General features: G+C 35.9%; 1 protein-coding gene across 1 annotated transcript in view; it reads left to right on the forward strand.

Annotated features, from left to right (window-relative positions):
- SGCZ (sarcoglycan zeta) overlaps positions 1–20,834 on the forward strand; it is a 522,215-nt gene that overhangs the window by 456,011 nt on the left and 45,370 nt on the right. Inside the window, 1 exon segment of the mRNA XM_069789380.1 lies at positions 16,462–16,584. Within this exon segment, the coding sequence (XP_069645481.1) occupies positions 16,462–16,584 (123 nt within the window).

Raw genomic sequence — 20,834 nt, forward strand, 5'->3', positions numbered from 1 at the left:
AGCTCATGTTAGTTCATATCTGAAGTTGTACTGATCTAACATGGAGAGCACCTTTTGCTGTCTTTGACAGACAAAAAGAAAAACATACTTTGTACTTTTATAACCAGTCTGATACATCTCTCTATAATATCTGTAGCATAGACAAAATACATGCAGGTTATTTTCTCTATGTCTATTCATCATCTATGTTTGGAAGGAATTTTGAGGTCCAGTACCTGGATTTCAATGTGTTTTTCTTTCCATAATCTTGAGCTGGTTTGGAAAGGACAAAAACATGGAGGAAAAGATACCTTTTCAAAGTCAGAATATGCAAACTTAAGTTTGGACTTCAGAAATCCTCCAAGGCATATGCAGCTACTGGGCAGCGTGCTTTCTTTTTTCTTCTGCAGCTGCTCCAATTTTCTTGTATATATTCACTATAAATCTTAATTTTCATTGAGCTACTGCTATGAAATTGGACATTTTTACTATTACACGTGGAAAAGGTATGAAGCCATGTCAGAGGAAGTTCAGATTGGACTTTAGGAAAAGGTTCTTCACTGAGAGAGTGGTTGGTCCCTGGAACATGCTCCCCCAGGAAGTGGTCACAGCACCAAGCCTCTGAGAGTTCAAGGAGTGTCTGGACAATGCTCTCAGTCATATGGTTTAGTTTTAGGCAGTCCTGTGAGGAGCAGGGAGTTGGGCTCAGTGATCCTTATGGGTCCCTTCCAACTTGAGATATTCTATGGTTCTTTCGAAGGGGTACAGAAAAAATCGGCGAGGGGGAGGAAGAGGGACAAATAGCAGGCCTTCCTCAGGCCCCAGATGCTGACAGTTGGTGCTGGCAGGAATAGCCAGGCATGCAGAGAACTGGCTGTGTGCTGGCTTCCCGCAGGACAACCTTGGGAAAAGTGGTAGACTCAGGCCTCTTTTCTCATGAGAGGGTAATAGTTAGTGTTCTATACCCACTGTCACTTTAGAGATGATGGGAAAAGGATGAAAGGGAACACTAAATCAATGTTTTCCAGGCAATGATTGTGGAGGAGGAGCAAGAGCGCAGCAGTGACCCTGTGCAGAGGGGTGTCCGATACGCTAGGTATGAGCCTCAGCTCGATGCCTTAGTGTTTCATCTCAATGCTAATTTTGACTCCAGAGCGCCTGTAGTGAGACTGGACATACGCTGAAGTAGATTTCAATTATCAACAGCTATTTTGCCAGCGGTACAGCAGCCCTCCACTTACTGTTCTGCTCTATAGGCTTTTTACTTTACCTCATTGTATTTTAAATGCAAGCTTGGATGTTCCCACTTTTTCTAGAAAATTGGCACTGAAAACTAGGAAGAAGGATATTCTCTTTCAGTTCTCCAATATTTTATCCTCAATATTATTTTTTTTTCCCTGTATCATACCAGAGGACGTGGATCTACAAGCAGTGCTTGGATTTAATTGTGGAAGTAGAGTCTGAGTGGAAAGAGGTCATTAGTGGTTTGCATGGTGGTACAGAAGTGTTAGTGTTTAAACATTAATCCATTGCCATCTGTCCTGCTAGTTGTTAGCCACACGCTGTTGGCCAATACAGACAGCATAACTACTACCCAAATGTTCAGAGCAAGGAAGGAGGAGTGATTTCCTTTCGTAGGAGAGAGATCCCAAAAGTCAAAGAAATAGATATTATTCGAGGTATTTAAGTAGGTTTTGAGGGATACAGCACACATCTTCAAAAGATGGATCTAATTCTTTGTCTTTAGGTTTATCAACAACTAATACTTCATTTCACTGCAAAAACAGGTGCTGCACATGCATTGTGACATTCACAAGGCTGCTGCTGGGTGCTAAGCATTATTAAATTACTTACAGCATCTGGACCTTTAGCAAGTCCCTGACAGGACATTAAGATTCCATTTTTACTCCTTTTTTTTTTCCTGATGTTCAGACAGCTCATTAATATTGGTAAGAATATGTTATCCTAATAGGAGTGGCTTAGGTGAAGGACAACATAAGGACAAATAAATGAGAAGCCATTTTTTAACTTAATTACAAAAACATAATTTAAAAAAACAAATGAGAAAAAGAAAAGCAGAGAGATTGTTCTGATGTTCTCCTTTACTTCAGAGCCACAGAGAACACTTGGAAGAAGAAACTCAACAGCATGCTGCTGCTGTTAAAGTTGTTGAAGTGACAGCAAAGAGATTTGTCAAAAATACGGATGAGAAGTAATTTGATTGTAGACTTAAAGTCTTTATTCAGCTAAGTTATCTTTAAAAAGTCTGAGTTCTATCAGTTATCTTACTGAGCAAGCTATGGGAAATTAGCCTGTTCCTATATGTGAAAAAGATTTTTTGCAAGTGGATAGTCCAGCTTGGAAACACTTGTGTGTTTGTGCATGAAAATAATTTGTCCATACAAGATCATGAGCCTCTTAGATCACAAGTTCTAGTTCATATCTATTAGATGACTAGTATTAAAAAAATAAATAAAACCCCTTCTGTTTTCTAGAATTTCCTCTTACGTCTTTAGACTATCAGAATTACATTTCACTCTTATCTTGCAATTATTGTGTGGTTTTTAAAAACACTAATGTCGAAGTTTACTTTCTATTTATTGCAATGCTTTGTCTGAGTCCTATAAAAATATGCAGTTCCAAAACCAACTTCAATCTATAACACTGAAACTTTAATAACACATCGGAAAAGACCAGTTAATATCCGTAACTAGAACATAGCTGGTTTGTTGTGCTTATATATCAAGATAATTATGTTTACTTGCCTTTTAATTATTCTGCCTCCATTCAGAACAAGATGGAGTTTCAAATTCCATATTATGCCAATATTAGAGATGTTTAATTCTGCCATTTGTAGATGGGCAGAGCTGTCTTGTTGTAATTTGTCTCAAGCAGGTATAGGGCATTTAAAGGTATATTTTATATGGATTTTTTAAATTTCTATAATATACAAATATATCTCTGAAAATACCTTCTTTTTCCTTAGATTATTCTTAGGGTGATAAATACTGCAGTTGCAGATGGCACTAAATTAATGATTAGCTGAATATTTTAAAATTTCAACTAGATTTCTTCCTGTGAAGAAAAGCATTCCATAAATCTGAAAATAATTAGTCATTGAGAATAGTTATCACTCACTGAATCTCTAACTTCATTTGTAGATCAAAATAATACAGAGTAAGCATTTTTTCTAAATCAAAATTAAGGACTACATTGCCTTTAAAATAAGTTATTCCAATATTAGAGTCCCATGATACTAAGCTTGCTCTGTTACCATAAGATCCTACTCCCAAAGGTATCAATATAACCTTTCCAAGTGGTGTATTTGAAAGCCATGCAATCTGGGGTGATTCAAATTACAGATAAAGATGCAGAATTTAAGTGTCAGCAGGGTAGGCATCTGAGGTAGATGTCTTCATCTGTGAATTGAATTGCATCTTCTATGTTACAAGTCAACAATGAACTCCATTGAGAACCTTAATCAGAAGAGACACTTCCAGAAGCTGAGACCAAATCTGCTTTTATTCTGCTTCTGCAGCTTTCCTGGCCCTTGTCCCACTGTCAAGGGCAAGGAGACAAGTCATTCCATAAATAGATAATACAAAAATCCTGAGAGCTGGGCTAAGCCATCATCATCTTGTGCTATCATCATAGTAGATGTTAGTTGTTCGGAAATCTGCAAATGCAGTTCACTGATCTACCAGGTAGCAGAAGGGTTTAAAATTATCATTTTCTGGTCATCAGGTTATAATTTTTTACTCTTGTTTTACTACCCAGTAGTGCCCAGTGGTAGCCTTTTTGTAGAGGAATCCTGTGTATCTTTTAATATTTTGTACATTCTTTCATTAAAACTTTCTCAGATAAAGTGTGATTATATGAAATGCTAACACTTTTTGCATAGATAATTTCAGCATATTTGTACTCTCTAGCTAAAGCAGATAATCCAAGAAACAGTCACTTTGGAAAAAATAGATTTTCCAGTCCTCCCTATGCTATAGCTATCAGTATTTAATTCATTTTTTAAAAATGTAAACCAGGGGTTTTTAACATTCCTTTTCCAAGAAAGCTGCTAAGTACTCTGGTAGCTTGTATCCTTTGTTTCAGTTTTCTCTCAAAATGCAATGAATTCAATTATTTTTCTCAAAAGGTTTAACTTGCATTCAGAAGCCTTTTAATAGTCTAATTCAGTACATTGTGAATAATATTATACAATACTTTCTAGTCAGAACAGGTTATATTTGAAGTCCATGGAAAACTGCCAAAAGCATCTGGAAAAACAGCTTGTACCTTTCTAATAAAATTGGGGGGGATGTGAAGAAGAAAAAAAAAGATGATTGAAAACTAATCTCTGAATAATAAGTGTATATAGAGAACACAAGTAGAAATATTTAAGTTAGCTTTTAATTTATATTAATAATCCACCAAAAATGTTCAAAATACCTACAGAGTAGAAACAAATTTCAGAATGACTGTGTCTAATGCCTACAGAGAATACTACTACTAAGAAAGACAAAGCTGAAACGCTTTCCCTTTTAGATCTTCACAAAGCAAGATACATAATAGTTAGTAAAAAAGGTCACAGGGTAAAATCAGGAAGAGAAAAGGTAAGGAACCGTTAGCTGACATGAATGTATTTCACTTTATTCAGTTTCAGTTCCTGTCCAGTTCACCTGAGAATGATAAAGCAGGCAGCAGATAGGTGCTTACACTATTAACAATTATTTTAGCAAGTACACGGATGAGAGATAAGGTCTTAAATGATGCAGACAGGTCAAACACCAGATCTGGTTTTAAGAAAAGAAAAAAGCAACGTTGTAAAGATGTACAGATAAGTGATTTTCAGTAGAATTTCTAGTAAATTTTTAACAGATTCAATAGAAAAATCAGATAAAAGTCTGACCTAAAGGAAATATATAATGATAAATAGAAACAGTTTTAGAGAGGAGTGAATGACCTTACGATCTGCAAGTTGTTGTATTTCCCAAGGAGAAATGCAACACTCCTGGTTTGTCTTTGAGTTTCATCTATGTAATGAAGAAATTTCATACTCCCCTTACTCTCTTGTGCATGCTCTTGCTATTTAATTTGAATGTGCTGTTCATTAAGCACAGCATGTAGTCAGGTATCTCATACAATGTATTGTTCTTTTTTTAACTCTTGTTTCTTTTCAGTGGAATACACTGTAAATAATATACTTCAGTTACTTAGTAGGCAACTTTGAATTTTCATAAAACATGTAGTGGCCAAACAGCGTAACAGTAATGTTATAACCTAACTCACCTAACAAAGACAATGGAAACTTTCCCACTGATTTTGTATGGGAATGTAATGCACAGACTGCTTCAGTAAGCGTCAGCTTCTGAAAGGTATATGATCATCTTTGTAAATTATTTCAGTTATAAAAACAAATTGCATCACAGAAAGCTAAAAATTCCAGGGTTGAGAATAATGCTGAAAACTTGGAAAGCTCTCTTAGGATTCAGTGCTATTCAGGTTGCATTCATCATGAGGAAGAAAAATTGATAAACTTTGTATTCCCATTCAGAGTCTGGAGTACTCAAAAATACATTAGTTACAATTAATTCATTTGCATGAGCTGGACATCTGAACTTGTCAGTGAAAGCTAAGTTGATAAAGGCAGCTATAAGAAGAATTTAACGTAGTGTAGCTATTTACTGATGTCACAAAGAAAGATTCCTGGACAATACAGGAAAACAACTGTAAGAAAGATAATGCAATAAGGTTGGTCATAAAAAATAATATATATTTATGTATAATTTACTCTATTATTTACTTCATATTTAAATATATTTCATTTAATAATTCAATTTTAAATGTAGCCATTTCTATATATTGTTATTTATTTATATATTTATATTATATATTATTTATATATGTTTATAATACATTTATAGTATTATGAGAAAAATCAGTCAGATAGCTGAAGCCATAAACTTCAGTTCAACTATCTAGCTCATGTTTTGAATAAACTAGACTTAATGAGATTATAAATAGAGCAAAACATACAGTCTGAAGTCTTACACACACAATTGGGTGCCTGGCATATCTTCCTTTGGCTTGCTTAGCTCTCTTATCTAAGGACCAATATAAGTGATTATTATAGCTAAAGTTACAACCTGTCAGCTGAGCCACAGGAGCAGACAATGCACATGCTTTTAGCCATTACAGAAGCAAAATAAATGTGTTAACTTAAAAGCTCAAGCAACCTTCAAGAAGCACATTTTACTTTCATTCATCCATGCGTATTGCTCATAGCTGATGAAACCTATGGACAGATCTATCAGATAAGACTAAAGGTCTCTTTAGCCATGTAATTTCTGAAAGTCTCCAATACAAAATACCACATGATAGGGATAGTAGGAGGAAAAGCACAGGTTTACTCTTGTGCAGTTGTGGCCTTGCATAGAAGTACCAGGGAGAGTGTTGCCTGCTGCAACTTTTATACAACTTTCATACATATTTTCGTACTTGGGTTCCACCATCAAGATGCACCAGGAAGGCAGACTGAGGGAAAAATGTATTCTATCCATTGCAAAGATGACAGACAATATTTTAGGTGTGTCTTTTCATGAAGTTCCTGGAAGTAAAATCTGGCTGGGATGGCAGAATTTTCCTGTGAGCTTCCATTTGACCAAGTCCTAAACCTGTAATATCACTAATCTTTTATGGATACCAGTGGGTCTGTAGATCATGAAGAAGGAAGAGACATGCTACCACCATACCTGTTGTCTGATTCAGATGGTTGTACTTCTTTTTTTTTTATATATATGTATTTCTCTTATATAAATGTGTGGCTTATCCCTATGCTAATAATTTATGTTGACAGTTGGTATTATTCACTGTAGTCTGATGCTACAAAAGGTAACAAATATGTGCACTGCTTCTTCTGGCCCAGCACTTGCTCCAGTTTTCCTTGTCTGAATATGTAATCATTCAGACCAGGAAACCTCGAAGGTGGCCCTCTCCTAAAAGTAGTACCTTTCTGACATCTCCATAGCATGACCATCAACTATTGACAGACCCAGCTGGGGGAGGGGTGTGTGTGTGTGTGCATGTTAACTGCTACTTTCACCGTTTTTTGATATAACAAAGATGGTCCCTTCCCCTCCTCAGCAAACAGAACACAGAATATGTTCTGATTGCCATGAATGTTTGCTTGTGTAGATGTCTTGCTCTCAGCTGAAAGCTCTCTTTATTCAAATTCCTCAATGCTTCTATTCAGCTGGTATGAGTCCTTCATTTGCATTATTGCATTTGCATTCACTGAAAAATGAGACCTCTGGTGGCCAAAATAATATAATATCTAACATTCCTATGTATATTAATAAAATTTTATCTAGGTGTATATTTCACAAATATTGATTTTAGACCCAGCTGGGGGTTGAAAGTTTATGAAAAATGCTTTATCTCTTTTATCTCCAATCTCAGAAGCATCAACACATTCTCATAAAAGTAACTTTCTTTGTCATCCAAAAATACCCTGCATTTAATGAATGTTTAAATAACCAATTTTTCATTGAAGAATCAGAAGACAGTACATTGAATTTCACTGTGTTTTGCATTTACAAAGATCACAAATTCATCGTAATTCCCTTTGAATTCTAGGCCCTATATTTAATTTAAAGTGGTTGATTTCTTATCTATCTTTGTCTGAATTTGCTGTCTGCCAGGTGGACATGGAAGATGATTTAGAAACCAGACACAACTGCTAGTGTTCATCTACATCTGATATAAGCACACAAAAGAGAAAAAATATAACTACTTGTGTCTTCAGTATTGTTGATAGTTACTATTCCTCCTGCATCTCAGTTTCAACATATGTTTCAGTAAGTTGAGAATGAATGGAAATGCATTGTAAATGGCTGGAAACAGACCAGAAGACAAATCAAAGCAAATGTTAGCTTCACCCTGGTTTTAATGTTTGTGTTACTTTCATTGTTGTTGATAGGAGTGGGAGCGGAGCACTTTACTGCCAAGAAAGAAAGAACATATGATCTTCTTAATACACAGGGTTAAAGTCCCACACATATTTTGAGTGCTAAATGAGTAATGAGCAGTATTAGATATTCTTAAAAATCTAAAAACTAAGTCTAAAGAAATGCTTGGGTGGAAACTGTTGCAGTTAGGGAAATTATGACTTCTAGTTTGTCTGGTCTCAATAGTAATGACTTTCTACATCACTTCTTGTGTTCACAAGTATCATACAAGCATTATTAACTATTATATCATTTTATGGAAAATTGGAAGGGAGAAGAACATTGTGGAAAATACTCAGGAAAAGGACAGACCTCAAACCTGAATATCCTTTCCCACAGCAAAAACCATGGTACAGTGCATTATAAAGTAAAATATGCATAACCACAGAATTAGTTGAGAAGAGGTTCAATCTGCTGGTAGGGTAAACCTGAACTGGCCAGCAAGCTGTAATGACTGTACATGTTCTCTAAACAGTGAAAAAAACCACTATATGCTACCCAGGATGAGCAGCAATTTCCACAGCAATAAGCTTTGTAGTAATGCCAAAAAAACCCCCCACCCAAACTACGTGTGCGCTCTTATCACATACAGAAAATTTGATCTCATCTCTTAATAACAACCATCAACAGTTTATCATCAACACTTGTATCGTGTGATTACAGTATCAAGATTTTTACCTGATCAGCATTAAACTGTGTTTGGTAAATGGAGCGTTTACCCTTCCATCCTTGAAATTGTATCTTTATAGTCATATCTAAACCTTGGAAGATTGGTGAGTTCTTGGTGGTATTTATTATAATTCCAAGTAGTGGTTATAGTTTGTTTTCCTGAATAATAATAAAGTAGTATAAGGCATCACTGACTTTAAAAAGCAAAATGTTACAAGCATACATTTTTCATGGTTGTTATTTTGGTATTAATAAGTAAGTCAAGCTAGACACTGTACAAATTCAAAATAGACACAGTTCTTGTCTTGAAATTTAATCTCTGTTAGTATTAATCTGGGTTACAGTACTATAATTTTCTGTATCCATATTGTATGTACTGCCCAACATTTTCATTTAACACATCTTCACTATAGCTAAAATGAATAATTTTATGCTTTGTACCATTTTTAACATAGCTGGTTTAATGATAGTTTTGATTATGCAACTGCTGTGCAACAAGGATGTGTTATAAACCATCATGTACGAGGTATGGGTGAATATGAATTGTACATTTTTCACCTATATACTTTAAATTAATGGAATTTCAAAGAAACTTAGTGATTTAATTCAGTATTATACAACTGAATTTATAAGTAAAATATTTTCCTGGACACAAGATGACAAGAGAGTTTGCCATGGACATCCCTTGATCCTGATTAAAGCTATTAAGAAGCTGACTGCATCTCTAGGATGAAGTAGGTTAGGAGTATAGGATAAAGTAGCACAGCTAGAAAGCTTTTCACATAGCCATGTGTTTGGTAGAAATTACCTTTCCAAACAGAATTTGGAAGATAGATTTTCTTGCATGCTTCTCTGGGTGAAGTATGCAGTATTCAAGTGGATATGATTTGCTGAAAATAAGCATAGTGGATAGTGTGATTGCTCTACAACTTTGAGCTAAAAATTTCCAAAGATTTGTTTTGTTCATGCATGGTATTCTAAAAGGTGATTCTGTCATCATTTTTGTTAGTAGTACTATTAAAGATTCAGACATTTTATGGGACCTGATGGGATCCATCCAAGAGTACTGAGGGAACTGGCAGACGTCCTTGCCAAGCCACTCTCTATCATCTATCAGCAATCCTGGTCAACAGGGGAGGTCCCAGAGGGCTGGAGCTTGCCAATGTGACTCCCATTTACAAGAAGGGTCGGAGGGAGGATCTGGGGAACTACGGGCCTGTCAGCCTGACCTCGGTACTGGGGAAGATTATGGAACGGTTTGTCTTGAGAGCACTCACATGGCAAGTCCAGGATAAGCAGGGGATCAGGCCCAGTCAGCATGGGTTTACGAAAGGCAGGTCCTGCTTGACCAACCTGATCTCCTTCTATGACCGGGTGACCCGCCTAGTGGATGAGGGAAAGGCTGTGGATGTTATCTTCCTTGACTTCAGCAAGGCCTTTGACACTGTCTCTCACGGCATACTCCTTGAGAAGCTGGCGTCTTGTGGTTTGGATAAGTGTACTCTTCACTGGGTGAAAAACTGGCTGGATGGACGAGCCCAGAGGGTTGTGGTGAATGGGGTGAAATCCAGTTGGTGGTGGGTCACAAGTGGTGTTCCCCAGGGCTCAGTTCTGGCACCAGTTCTGTTTAATATCTTCATCAATGATCTGGATGAGGGGATCGAGTGCACCCTCAGCAAGTTTGCAGATGACACCAAGTTGGGAGGCAGGGTCAATCTGCTTGACGGTAGGGAGGCTCTACAAAGAGATCTGGACAGGCTGGATTGATGGGCCAAGGCCAATTGCATGAAGTTCAACAAGGCCAAGTGCCGGGTCCTGCAATTCAGTCACAGCAACCCCATGCAGCGCTACAGGGTTGGGGAAGAGTGGCTGGAAAGCTGCCTGGCAGAGAAAGACCTGGGGGTGCTGGTTGACAGCCGGCTGAATATGAGCCAGCAGTGTGCCCCGGTGGCCAAGAAGGCCAGTGGCATCCTGGCCTGTATCAGAAATAGTGTGGCCGGCAGGAGCAGGGAGGTGATTCTTCCCCTGTACTCGGCACTGGTGAGGCTGCACCTCAAGTACTGTGTTCAGTTTTGGGCCCCTCACTACAGGAAAGACATTGAGGTGCTGGAGCGTGTCCAGAGAAGGGCAACCAAGCTGGTGAGGGGCCTGGAGCACAAGTCTTATGAGGAGCGGCTGGGGGAACTGGGGCTGTTTAGTCTAGAAAAGAGGAGGCTGAGGGGAGACCTTATCGCTCTACAGCTACCTGAAACAAGGTGGTAGTGAGGTGGGTGCTGGTCTCTTCTGTCAGGTGGCTGGAGATAGGAAAAGAGGAAATGGCCTCAAGTTGAGGCAAGGGAGATTTAGGTTACATATTAGGAAAAATTTATTTACTGAGAGGGTTGTCAGACATTGGAACAGGCTGCCCAGGGAAGTGGTGGAGTCACCATCCCTGGAGGTATTCAAAAAGTGAGTGGACGGGGTACTTCAGGACATGATTTAGTGGGCATGGTTGATGGTTGGACTCAATGATCTTGAAGGTCTTTTCCAACCTAAATGGTTCTATGATTTTATGAGACATGTATGTTTGTAGAGTGTTTCTGGAACACAGCAATTTGCATTACACTAAGAAGATAATTCACTAATACATTGCACATACAACTGCTTACTCTTATTTCAACTGGGAAATGAAAATGTAATGAAACAGAATTCCATTTTGATAGCGTTCATTACTCTGTAGGCAGTTTAACTTTTCAAAACCATTTTCATAACATTCACATCTGATTCTACGTCAAAGAGACAAACTTAACATGTATTATGTTTTGTGAGTAATCTCTCAAGTGGCTTGAATACACTAACCACTGTTTCAGCAATAAGTGAGTAATACCAAGTGATGCAGTGTTAAGTACCAAGTGCAACAGAAAGTAAAAGCCCATTTCTTTTAGCAGAAAAAAGTAGTGTTGTATCCTGTAACGATATTTTGGACTAGGTGAATTCTAGGTGTACTTTTATACAATGAGATGCTGAAGAAGCACAAATGCTGAGCATTTAAAATATATGCATTTCTTTGTAGAAGCTCCAGATCATTGTTCTGTAAGTCATTCTTCATGAAAAGCTAAAGGGCAGTTATTGAAACATGGGCTGTCACTTGCAGTGATAGATAATGAGTAAGAATGTGGCAGGTCTTTTTTGTCTTTGATTTCTCTCACTTTTTCTGTTAAACCCTTTTCTTTACAGAACTAACAACTTTCATGTGTGTAAATTAGCAGCATCACAGTACTTTATAAAGCCACATACTTTTAGGTAGCTAAGCAATCACAAGCTCTTAAACAAAGATGAAACTAGTTAGTATTAAGTTATTAAGTTTCCTGACCTGTAACTATGGTTGCAGGACAAGGACAGGTCCAACTTTTCGTCCTTTTTCGGCTTTGCTTTCCTGTCCCTCTTGGATGCTGCTGCTGTTGTCAGGCAGGCAGCACACAGTCGTGGACTCCTTGCTTTGCAACCCATCAATGTTAAAAAGCAAGTCTCCTGGACCATGACAATAAACGCTGGTTGTATTGTATTTTTTTTTTTTCTAATCAGTTGAGTGGAGTGTTTTGTTTTTCATAGAATCATAGAATAGTTTGGGTTGGAAGGGAACTTTAAAGGTCATCTAGTACACACACACACACACACACACACCTGCCATAAGCAGGGACATCTTCAACTAGATCAGGTTGCTCAGAGCCCTGTTCAACCTGACCTTGAAGGCTTCCAGGGATGGGGCATCTACCACCTCTCTGGGAAACCTGTTCCAGTGTTTCACTACCATCATCATAAAAAATTTCTTCCTTGCCTCTAGTCTGAATCTACCTTCTTCTAGTTTAAAACCATTACCCCTAGTCTTATTGCAACAGGCCCTTTGTTATGTTCTCATTACCTGTCTCCATAAAGGAGCACGGTGTTTTTACAAACAGTTCTTCAGACAGTGCTTCACAAAAAGCAGAATATGCTAAGTCTACCTGGGTTTATTACCAGTTATAGCACAAATATCCTGACTGACCTTTTTCTAGATGTTGTAGGAGGGATTTTCAGCATTTTGTCCTCAGATTGTTTCCCCAAAACTTGGCAGAAGTATGCTTTCTGACTGTTGAAGTGAGACTCAAGGGCTCTCCCTCCTCCTCCTTGCTGCAATTTCCCTCCAAAGGAAATGCAGGCACTCCAGCAGGGTGCCTGACAGGCACACCAGTCCAGGTGATGCCACACCAGTCCAGCATGTATGGGAGGACCAGATGCTAAGCACCACGAATGCACTTACTGGTAGGAACTGTTGTCAGTTTAGGGACTGGTGGTACCCTTGTCTTGTGCAACATCTTTTTGTTCTGCAAAATTGGGGAAATAAGAATACCGTGCTTTGTATATAGTGGTGTTTAAAGACTTTAAACTGAGTGATCTTCTTGATTAATGTGATAGTCTGTCAAGTGCTATATTTGATAATATGTTCTGGTATGCAAGAGTTTCACATAGAATATTATGGTAGTTGTTAAGCAACCTGAAACCATGAGCTGATTGTTTTAAAATACAATTCGTATTTCTTGTTAACTGAAATTTACTTCTGCAACAGAATTCTTACCTATGCTTTCCAATAATGATTCCAAATGCAGCCCTCATGAAGTGTAATACATACTATTCTAAGAGCTATCTTAGAAAAGAATGAAATTTACAAAATTATTGAAAACTAGACCTGTGCAGAAAATTAATATACAATTCCAGAAGGGCTTTGAGATTTTGAAATCAGACTTGTGACTAAAACAGGAAAAATGATTGCTTCCAATTTTTCCTCAAAGGAATGTATTTTACGTCAATTTTAATACAGTTTTCATAAATTTAGCATTAAATTAATGCCTTTTAATTGTATGCCTTTTAAGTATTTCAAAATGAAGAACAAACATTTCCAAGCCAAAAGTAAACACTATTCCAAAAGTGTATCAAAATAGAATGTTTTGATAGCATCAGATTTTTTTTCAATTCTCAAAAAAAATTTCAACAGAAGCAGTAAGAAAATATATGTCAATGAATAAAAGATAAACATTGTAAAAGGCTTATGTCAAATGTAAATGGTTTCTCTGTTTAGCATAGTAAGGCTATTTGATTTTGAACCTTTCAGTGTACAATCTTAGTAGGGCAACCCAAACACCTTAGTAACAGGCTTGGTTTTTTTCCCCTCCAGAGAACACAGTGGCAAAATATCAATGGCACGATTGGTCTTCCAACTGTAATGAAATGGTTAAATAGCAGCATGCATCCTTATTTAAAATATGAAGCTACCACTTATTTTGTCATCAATAATTTTACCAATGACTTTGATGTTATCTCTGGCATCTTCCTTCAAACCACAAAGTTTCTGGAAGCACTCATATTCAACAAGTAAACATTGATCTCTTTAGCCTCTACAGGTCTTCCCATTCAGAACCATGAGAAGCATTCTAGAATAAACACTTTTGTGCAGTGCTATCTAAAGAGGATTACACCTTGGTTTTGCTATTGTGAACAGTGCTTGTTCATGACTATCATATATCATTTTGAGCATTGAATCATGGCTGTGTGTAAATTATCAGTGGGTCATATAATCTTCAAAAGTAATCTATAAAAGGTCATCTATAATTCCTGCAAGTATTTTAAACCAGTCTACAATTTATTATATTTTCTCCCTCTTCCAAATGAATTAAATAGTAATATTATCTGGTTTATTACAGTTCTTACAGTAATCTGAGTTATGTGGTCATCCCAATTTCATGGAGTAACTGGATATAGTCAACAACAGTATGATTTATTTTGCAATGGAACTGTTTTACAAAACAACATAGAAGCTTAACATATTTGCAAACTAAGAAGTAAAATTGAAAAAAATGATAAATTGACCTTCTAATTTCCTTTTATGTTTCTGCCTCTGGACAGATACACAACAGTCTGTTGAACTCACCGGAGGCCTGATAATGCCTAGATCTCACTGGGTTTCATAAAACAAGCATTCATATAACAAATAAATATAAATAAGTATTTAACAGCTTTTTAAAAAGATATCTTTACCTATGGTGGTGCAAAAGAACGGAGTATCCTTCCCAACTGTATTCCTAGCATGCATTCCTAGCTAAACGCAAGCATTTTAAACAAATAATTCAGATGTGCCTGGGGCAACACTGTCAGGGACACCACCACTGACCTTTAGAAAGTATTTAAGAGTAATGGATAAATTCAGTAAGACAGCTATGTGTGAATATATATTGTGATTACATCTATCCTGATGGACAATTAGACTTTGTTGTACTTTTTATTAGTGAGCATCCTGGAATGTTTTTGAGATGTAGCATTTATCCCATGGCTAACATTAGGTTATCTGAAATCTGTCCTGTCTGTCTTTACAAAAATGTAGTATTTTTCAAAACAAACCCAACAACCTGATTATCACCTTTAAAATAAAGTTCAATTGTACCGAAAGAGGGAGAAAATACCATTTTACACTTTTACAACAGAATAAACATGTCTAACTTCAAGAAAATGAGGCATCACAAGTATTATTATAATTCCTTTTCATTTTCTTTTTACATTAATGAATTAAAAATAACCAGAAATTTTTCCAGTACAATTGTAAGTTCATCTGAAAGTAAGAGGAAGTGTTGTTTTGATTTTATAGCTGCTTCTGCAAATTAAGGCCTGTTATGGCAATTCCTTATCCAAAATTAGTTATCACAGTTGTTATATTTCTTCTTATATATTTTGATAATGTGCATTTGCATATTAAACTGAAAACTTCCACATTACGGAAGCAGGTGGTTTTTTACAAACATGTAAGCCAGATTGATAAACTGAAACGTCATACATGGATTTCTTTGCCCATAAAGCCTTCTCCATAATTTTTACCCATACAGAATTATGTGTCATTCCAGGTGTATATTAGAAATCTAATTAGAGATCAATGAGAAAATTGTCGGATAATTATTCCCTGAAATCTTGTAATTTGCCTTCCAGCTGGTTGTGCTATATGCATTTCATTGTTTTTCAACAGCATTTTCAGAACTAAAGTTTTGCTTTCACTTATTAATAAAATAAAATAAACATTTTCAGAAACAATTTAGCAGACAAAAAACTGAAGAATAAGGATAAGACCTGTAAATTGAAAAGCATAGTAAATTTAACAGAGTTTTGGTATCTGCAAATTTTTTTATTGCACTGTTAGATGCAATTCCATAGGTCTGTTTGATTTTAGAATTATTTTAGGGTTTTGGAGCTTCGAGACATTTGGGAGCTTTGTTTCATAGAATATAAGATAAATTGTGATAGCTCAGCTCATCTTTTTTGTTTGTTTTGTTAGGTGGGGTTTTTTTTGTTATTCCACTGTTCAAGTTTGCAGTAGAACTGAATGAAAAATACCTTCTTCTGCTGTGTTGATTTGTTGGTCTTTATGGAATAGGCTCATATGTTATCTTTTTTCCCATTGGCAAGAAACTGCAATTTAAGCTGAGCAAACCCGAGAAAGCTTTGTCTGAACTGGCATTTCAAGATCTCAGAGTTTAAGTACATTATAAATTCTTGTGTTGACTTCCACACATGGCACTGAAATAGATGTTTTCATAGTTACTTCAAATTCTATCCTGATAGGCAGTAGTGAAGTAGTTACTCTGTAAATTAATTTGACCATATTTTATAATACAAATTACCTACCAGGCTTACCAAAAGCCAAATATTTTATAAAATCCTCATGTATTCAATATGTTTTGGATATTCCACATATGCTGATGACTACTTTTATTCTTACAAAATATCTTAGCTGAAACATTCACTTCCTTGATTTCAGGAGCTGATGCTGTGGAGGCCCTGTGTAAGAGATTTGAAGTGAGGGCAAGTGAAGGTGGAAAAGTATTGTTTTCTGCAGATGAAGATGAGATTGTCATTGGAGCCGACAGACTGAAAGTAACAGGTAAGGTAATAATAAGGTGTCGAACTGGATGTAAACTTTTGGAGGTTTTGGGTTGGTTGGTTGGTTGGTTATTTTTTTAATACCTGTAGTAATAATTAAGCTGTCAGTCTTCTACAAAATTTTCATCCACTGGAGAGGAAGAAGTCTTCTCATCATCAGTGATTGCTTGACCAACCAAAAGACATTGCACACAATTCCTCTAAAGGCAGATTTGAATTTAAACTCTGCAGGACCAACTATGGTACAAATCACCCTTACCACAGTGATTTGGCTTTTATAGGTTACCATTAAGCATTGTTTTGTGGTACCTATGCCATTTGTTTAGGTAATGCCTCTTCACAATGATAAAAACTATTGTTATATGCTATGACCTTTGTTTTTTCTGTATCCAAAGTACCAAGTCTAATTTCCATGTGAATTAAGGGTATGTACGCTGCTTTACTTTAGGAGGCTCAGCTGAAGTGTAGTAAGTAGAAACTTTGTCTTGAACATTTGTTCAATAAAATAAGAAAAATAATTCTAATTGGCATTTACTGTCATAATTACATATATGTATATATTAGTAACTAATTTAATATTAGAAATGTGTGAGCTTATGAAAAAAAAAAAAACAAACCAAACCAAAACAAAACAAAAAAAACCCAAAACAAATGGATACCTAAGTTTGTTTTAGATGAATGCTTTAATTTGGACTGCTTAATAAAATCTTACCTGAACTTAGGTTGGACTTGAGCTATCCACTCATAATCGAGAATAAGATTCAAAACTTGAATTGCTTCACCAGTCAGGGGTGTTTAGCTTTAGGTTAGTCTATATCTGGGGATGCCTGCTTTACAGAGTTTGAAATCAACCTACTAGTTTGAAAGTTCAATTGTGTAGAAAGTATAAGATGGTTCTAGTTTATGATTATTGTGATAAGATATCCCTTTCTGGTCTGTAAAATGTAAGAAATGCATTATCAGCAACTTTAAACCTTTTAAAAAGAAATATTAGGTAGTTCTACTTCTGTGTAATGCCAGATATAGCATTAACATAGATCCAGGAAGTCCAGAGTCAACCTATGACTGACCTTTCTTCATAAGCCTCAAGATGGTTGCTTGGCAGTATATGTGGGATAACTTTTCTTCCTCTTTCATTCCTATCTGACCTCTGTCCATCTTCTCCAGCCAAGCAATCTTTTTTAATACTGCTAAGCCAAAAGAAAAGGCTTTTGCAAGCAGGCAGTTTAGTGATGTTGCAGTATCCAATATAATCCACTACATTGTGTTGGTTTACCACATGTGGGGTTAGGAGAGGGAGACATCAGTGTTTTTTTGAGTCAGCAGCAATTCTTCATAGATAGTAGTTGTACAAGAGTTTTACCATAGTAAAACCTAAGACAATAACTGGAATAACTCATGAAGAAAAAAGACAATGATACTGAATCCTGCTAAGGTTCAAACTTGTTCAGAATATTAAATACTGAGAAAGTTAATCTTAAACATACAATCCACACAGGAGATTTCAAAGTATCTATCATAAGCTAAAAAATAAACCATCTTACAAATGGCACTGAGGATTATATTTCCTGTCATTAAGAAATGCAATCATAAGTGTAGATGTCATGGTAATTTTTTTTAATCAGACTTCAAAAGCAAAGCACTGCTCAACTGTCTTCAACTTCAAAGTGGCTTGAGTTCCCACAGCACCTGTTGACATTAGTGGCATAGAAAGTAGAACAACTAATGAAAAATTTATTCAGTGATGCTTAGCATGGGATATAAGATTGTTCCTTGTGAAAAGAACAGGTTTTCCTCCTTAATTTGAGAAATACACTTGACTGCATGTGTATTTATATTAAGTTCCCCCGCCCAAATTAAAAAAAAAAAAAAGAAGAAAAAAAAAAGAGTAAAGGCTGGGAAAACCTAAGTTAATGCTGAGTTTCAGGGATTACTGTATACCTGTTGATTCCTACCAGAGAATCTTACTACTGGAGTTGTTTGTACAGGTATCTGATTTTCCTTCTGTGGCTAAAATGAAAAATAAACAACAGTTAGGTTTGAATTTTCAAATAAATTCTTTTACTGAACTAGAAAAATTATTTTAGGGTTAAAACAATAAAAACATTGACTTTACTTGCGTACACACACACAAAAAGAAAGCTCTAAGCAGCATTTAAATATCATAAAGAAAATATGCATATTGGAGGATTTATCAGGTTCTAAGTGTTGCCATTTACATCATGAAGTTAAATACAAATTGTGTTCCGTTAAACAGCCTAATGTCCAACATTTTGGGCAATTTCTTCAGAAAAAAATTTTAAGGTGTTTTGTAATTGTAAGTTGAAAAAATAATTTGCTTTTAAAAAACACTTGAAAAATATTTTCTTCTTTTGTGTTTATTCAAAAGTATTTTAATGAATTTGGGATCATTCTGTTTAATCTCTGGATAATCATCTTGTCTTGAAATCAGGTTTCATTAGTAAACTATCTTATAATGAGGCTATAAAAGGCTAGTTTCAAAATTTTATGCTTTAAATCCCTAGGGCCCACTTTAGATTAACCCTTCCGTCATCTTGTTAGAGAAGAAAATATTATCCCACAGAATTAAGGTATTAGATTTCTAAATGAATGAGCATTTCTGAAAGGCTTAGACAGAATAACCTCATATACAAATTTCTGTATCCCTAAAAGGCTTTTTGCAGCTAAATACTAATCTGCAGCCAAATAATAAAGCTATAATGAAACATCTCTGCTTTACTGTTGACTTCAGTCTAAAGCTGAAATTATTTAGCATAGATTTCCCAATGGAGACTAAAAGTTGTATGATCCATGCAAACTCAAGAAAAGTATTTAAAAAAAAAATCTCCAGAAGGGTAAGAAAAAAAAAATCCTATCTTTGTGGAAAAATAAAATAACAAAATCTTTCTTTCATATAGTAGCTCTTTGAATTCTGTCCAAAGATTGTGTGATACCTTTAAATTCTTCAGCAAACACATGAAAGGTGATGAGTCCCTGTGAGTTGCATCAATCAGATTGCATTACTCTATATGGCATGATATGACTGATGAAACCTGGCAAGGCATCATAATGTCAAACATCAATCAGAAATTTTTTTTAGTGTATTTTCTCAAGCCTGTGTTTTGATAATCATGGTGCCTTAGGGTGAATAGAGGAAAGGAGTTATGGAAGAACAGAGAAAACAAAAAATGAATATCAAAAAGCAAAAATAAACTGCACTTATTTGGAGATTAAACTCTCACATGTAGTTATTTAAGTGGGGTACCACAATGAAAACCTGATTTTATTTTCTTGCTTAGCTGTCAACAGTGTCTCTTTGGAAACACTTCACTGTGAATGGGTCCAATAATTGATGCATTTTGGTAATTAATTTTCTAAAGCATGCCCATATCATGGGCAGTTATAAACCACTATGACAATGTGGGATTTATTTTATATGATTTTTTTCTCAGTTCAAAAGAATGCTTTTGTAATGCACAGCTTTAAAAAGCAATCTATCATAAGGCAGTATAAGAAATTCTTGATTAATAAAAACTTGAAAGATTAAGTTTCCAGCTTCTCATTGATTATTTTTGTAGCATTTTCATTTGTAAATTTTTATATAGGCAGCCTATTCCTGGGAGAAAGGTATAGTAGAAACATGCTAGTAATCCAGATATCAATATATTTCGCAGATAAGAAAATATGGAGTCAGAAGTAGTACTTTTTCTTTTAGAGATATTGCAGCTATATATTTCCCTTTTAAGGGTCTCTCACTTTAAAATTAGGCAGTTGGCTGATTTAATTTAGACTTCTTACTCTTTCTTCCATCGTTACTTTTGCTTTTTCTTTTAACTGTGTTAGCTCTTTTCTACGGTATCATTCAAGGAAAGAATAAAAAAGATTCAACCTTTGCTTTGTGCCCCTTTGCACAGGGACGTCTCTTACCACCAAGTTTAATATGTATCACAGAGCTTTGTAGGGAGGGAAGAGAAAGGCATGATGAAGTAAACATATTGCTGAAGAGCTGGGAAAAAAGCACAAATAAGGAGCTAAGCTTCTTCTGGTGGGCTCACAGATTCCTTTCTGCACATGGTTAAACCTTTCTCCATCCCTTATATTCACCCTATCCCAATGAATGGACCACATCTATAGCATCATGGAGTCTTCTTCACTCCTCCTGCAGTTACAGAGCAAGAGTATCTGTTTGACTTTTACTTCTGTTATTTAAATCTTAATATGAAGTTTTCTGCACTATGCTTTTACTTCATA

The sequence above is a fragment of the Haliaeetus albicilla genome, chromosome 1, assembly GCF_947461875.1.
Source record: "Haliaeetus albicilla chromosome 1, bHalAlb1.1, whole genome shotgun sequence".
NCBI lineage: Eukaryota > Metazoa > Chordata > Aves > Accipitriformes > Accipitridae > Haliaeetus > Haliaeetus albicilla.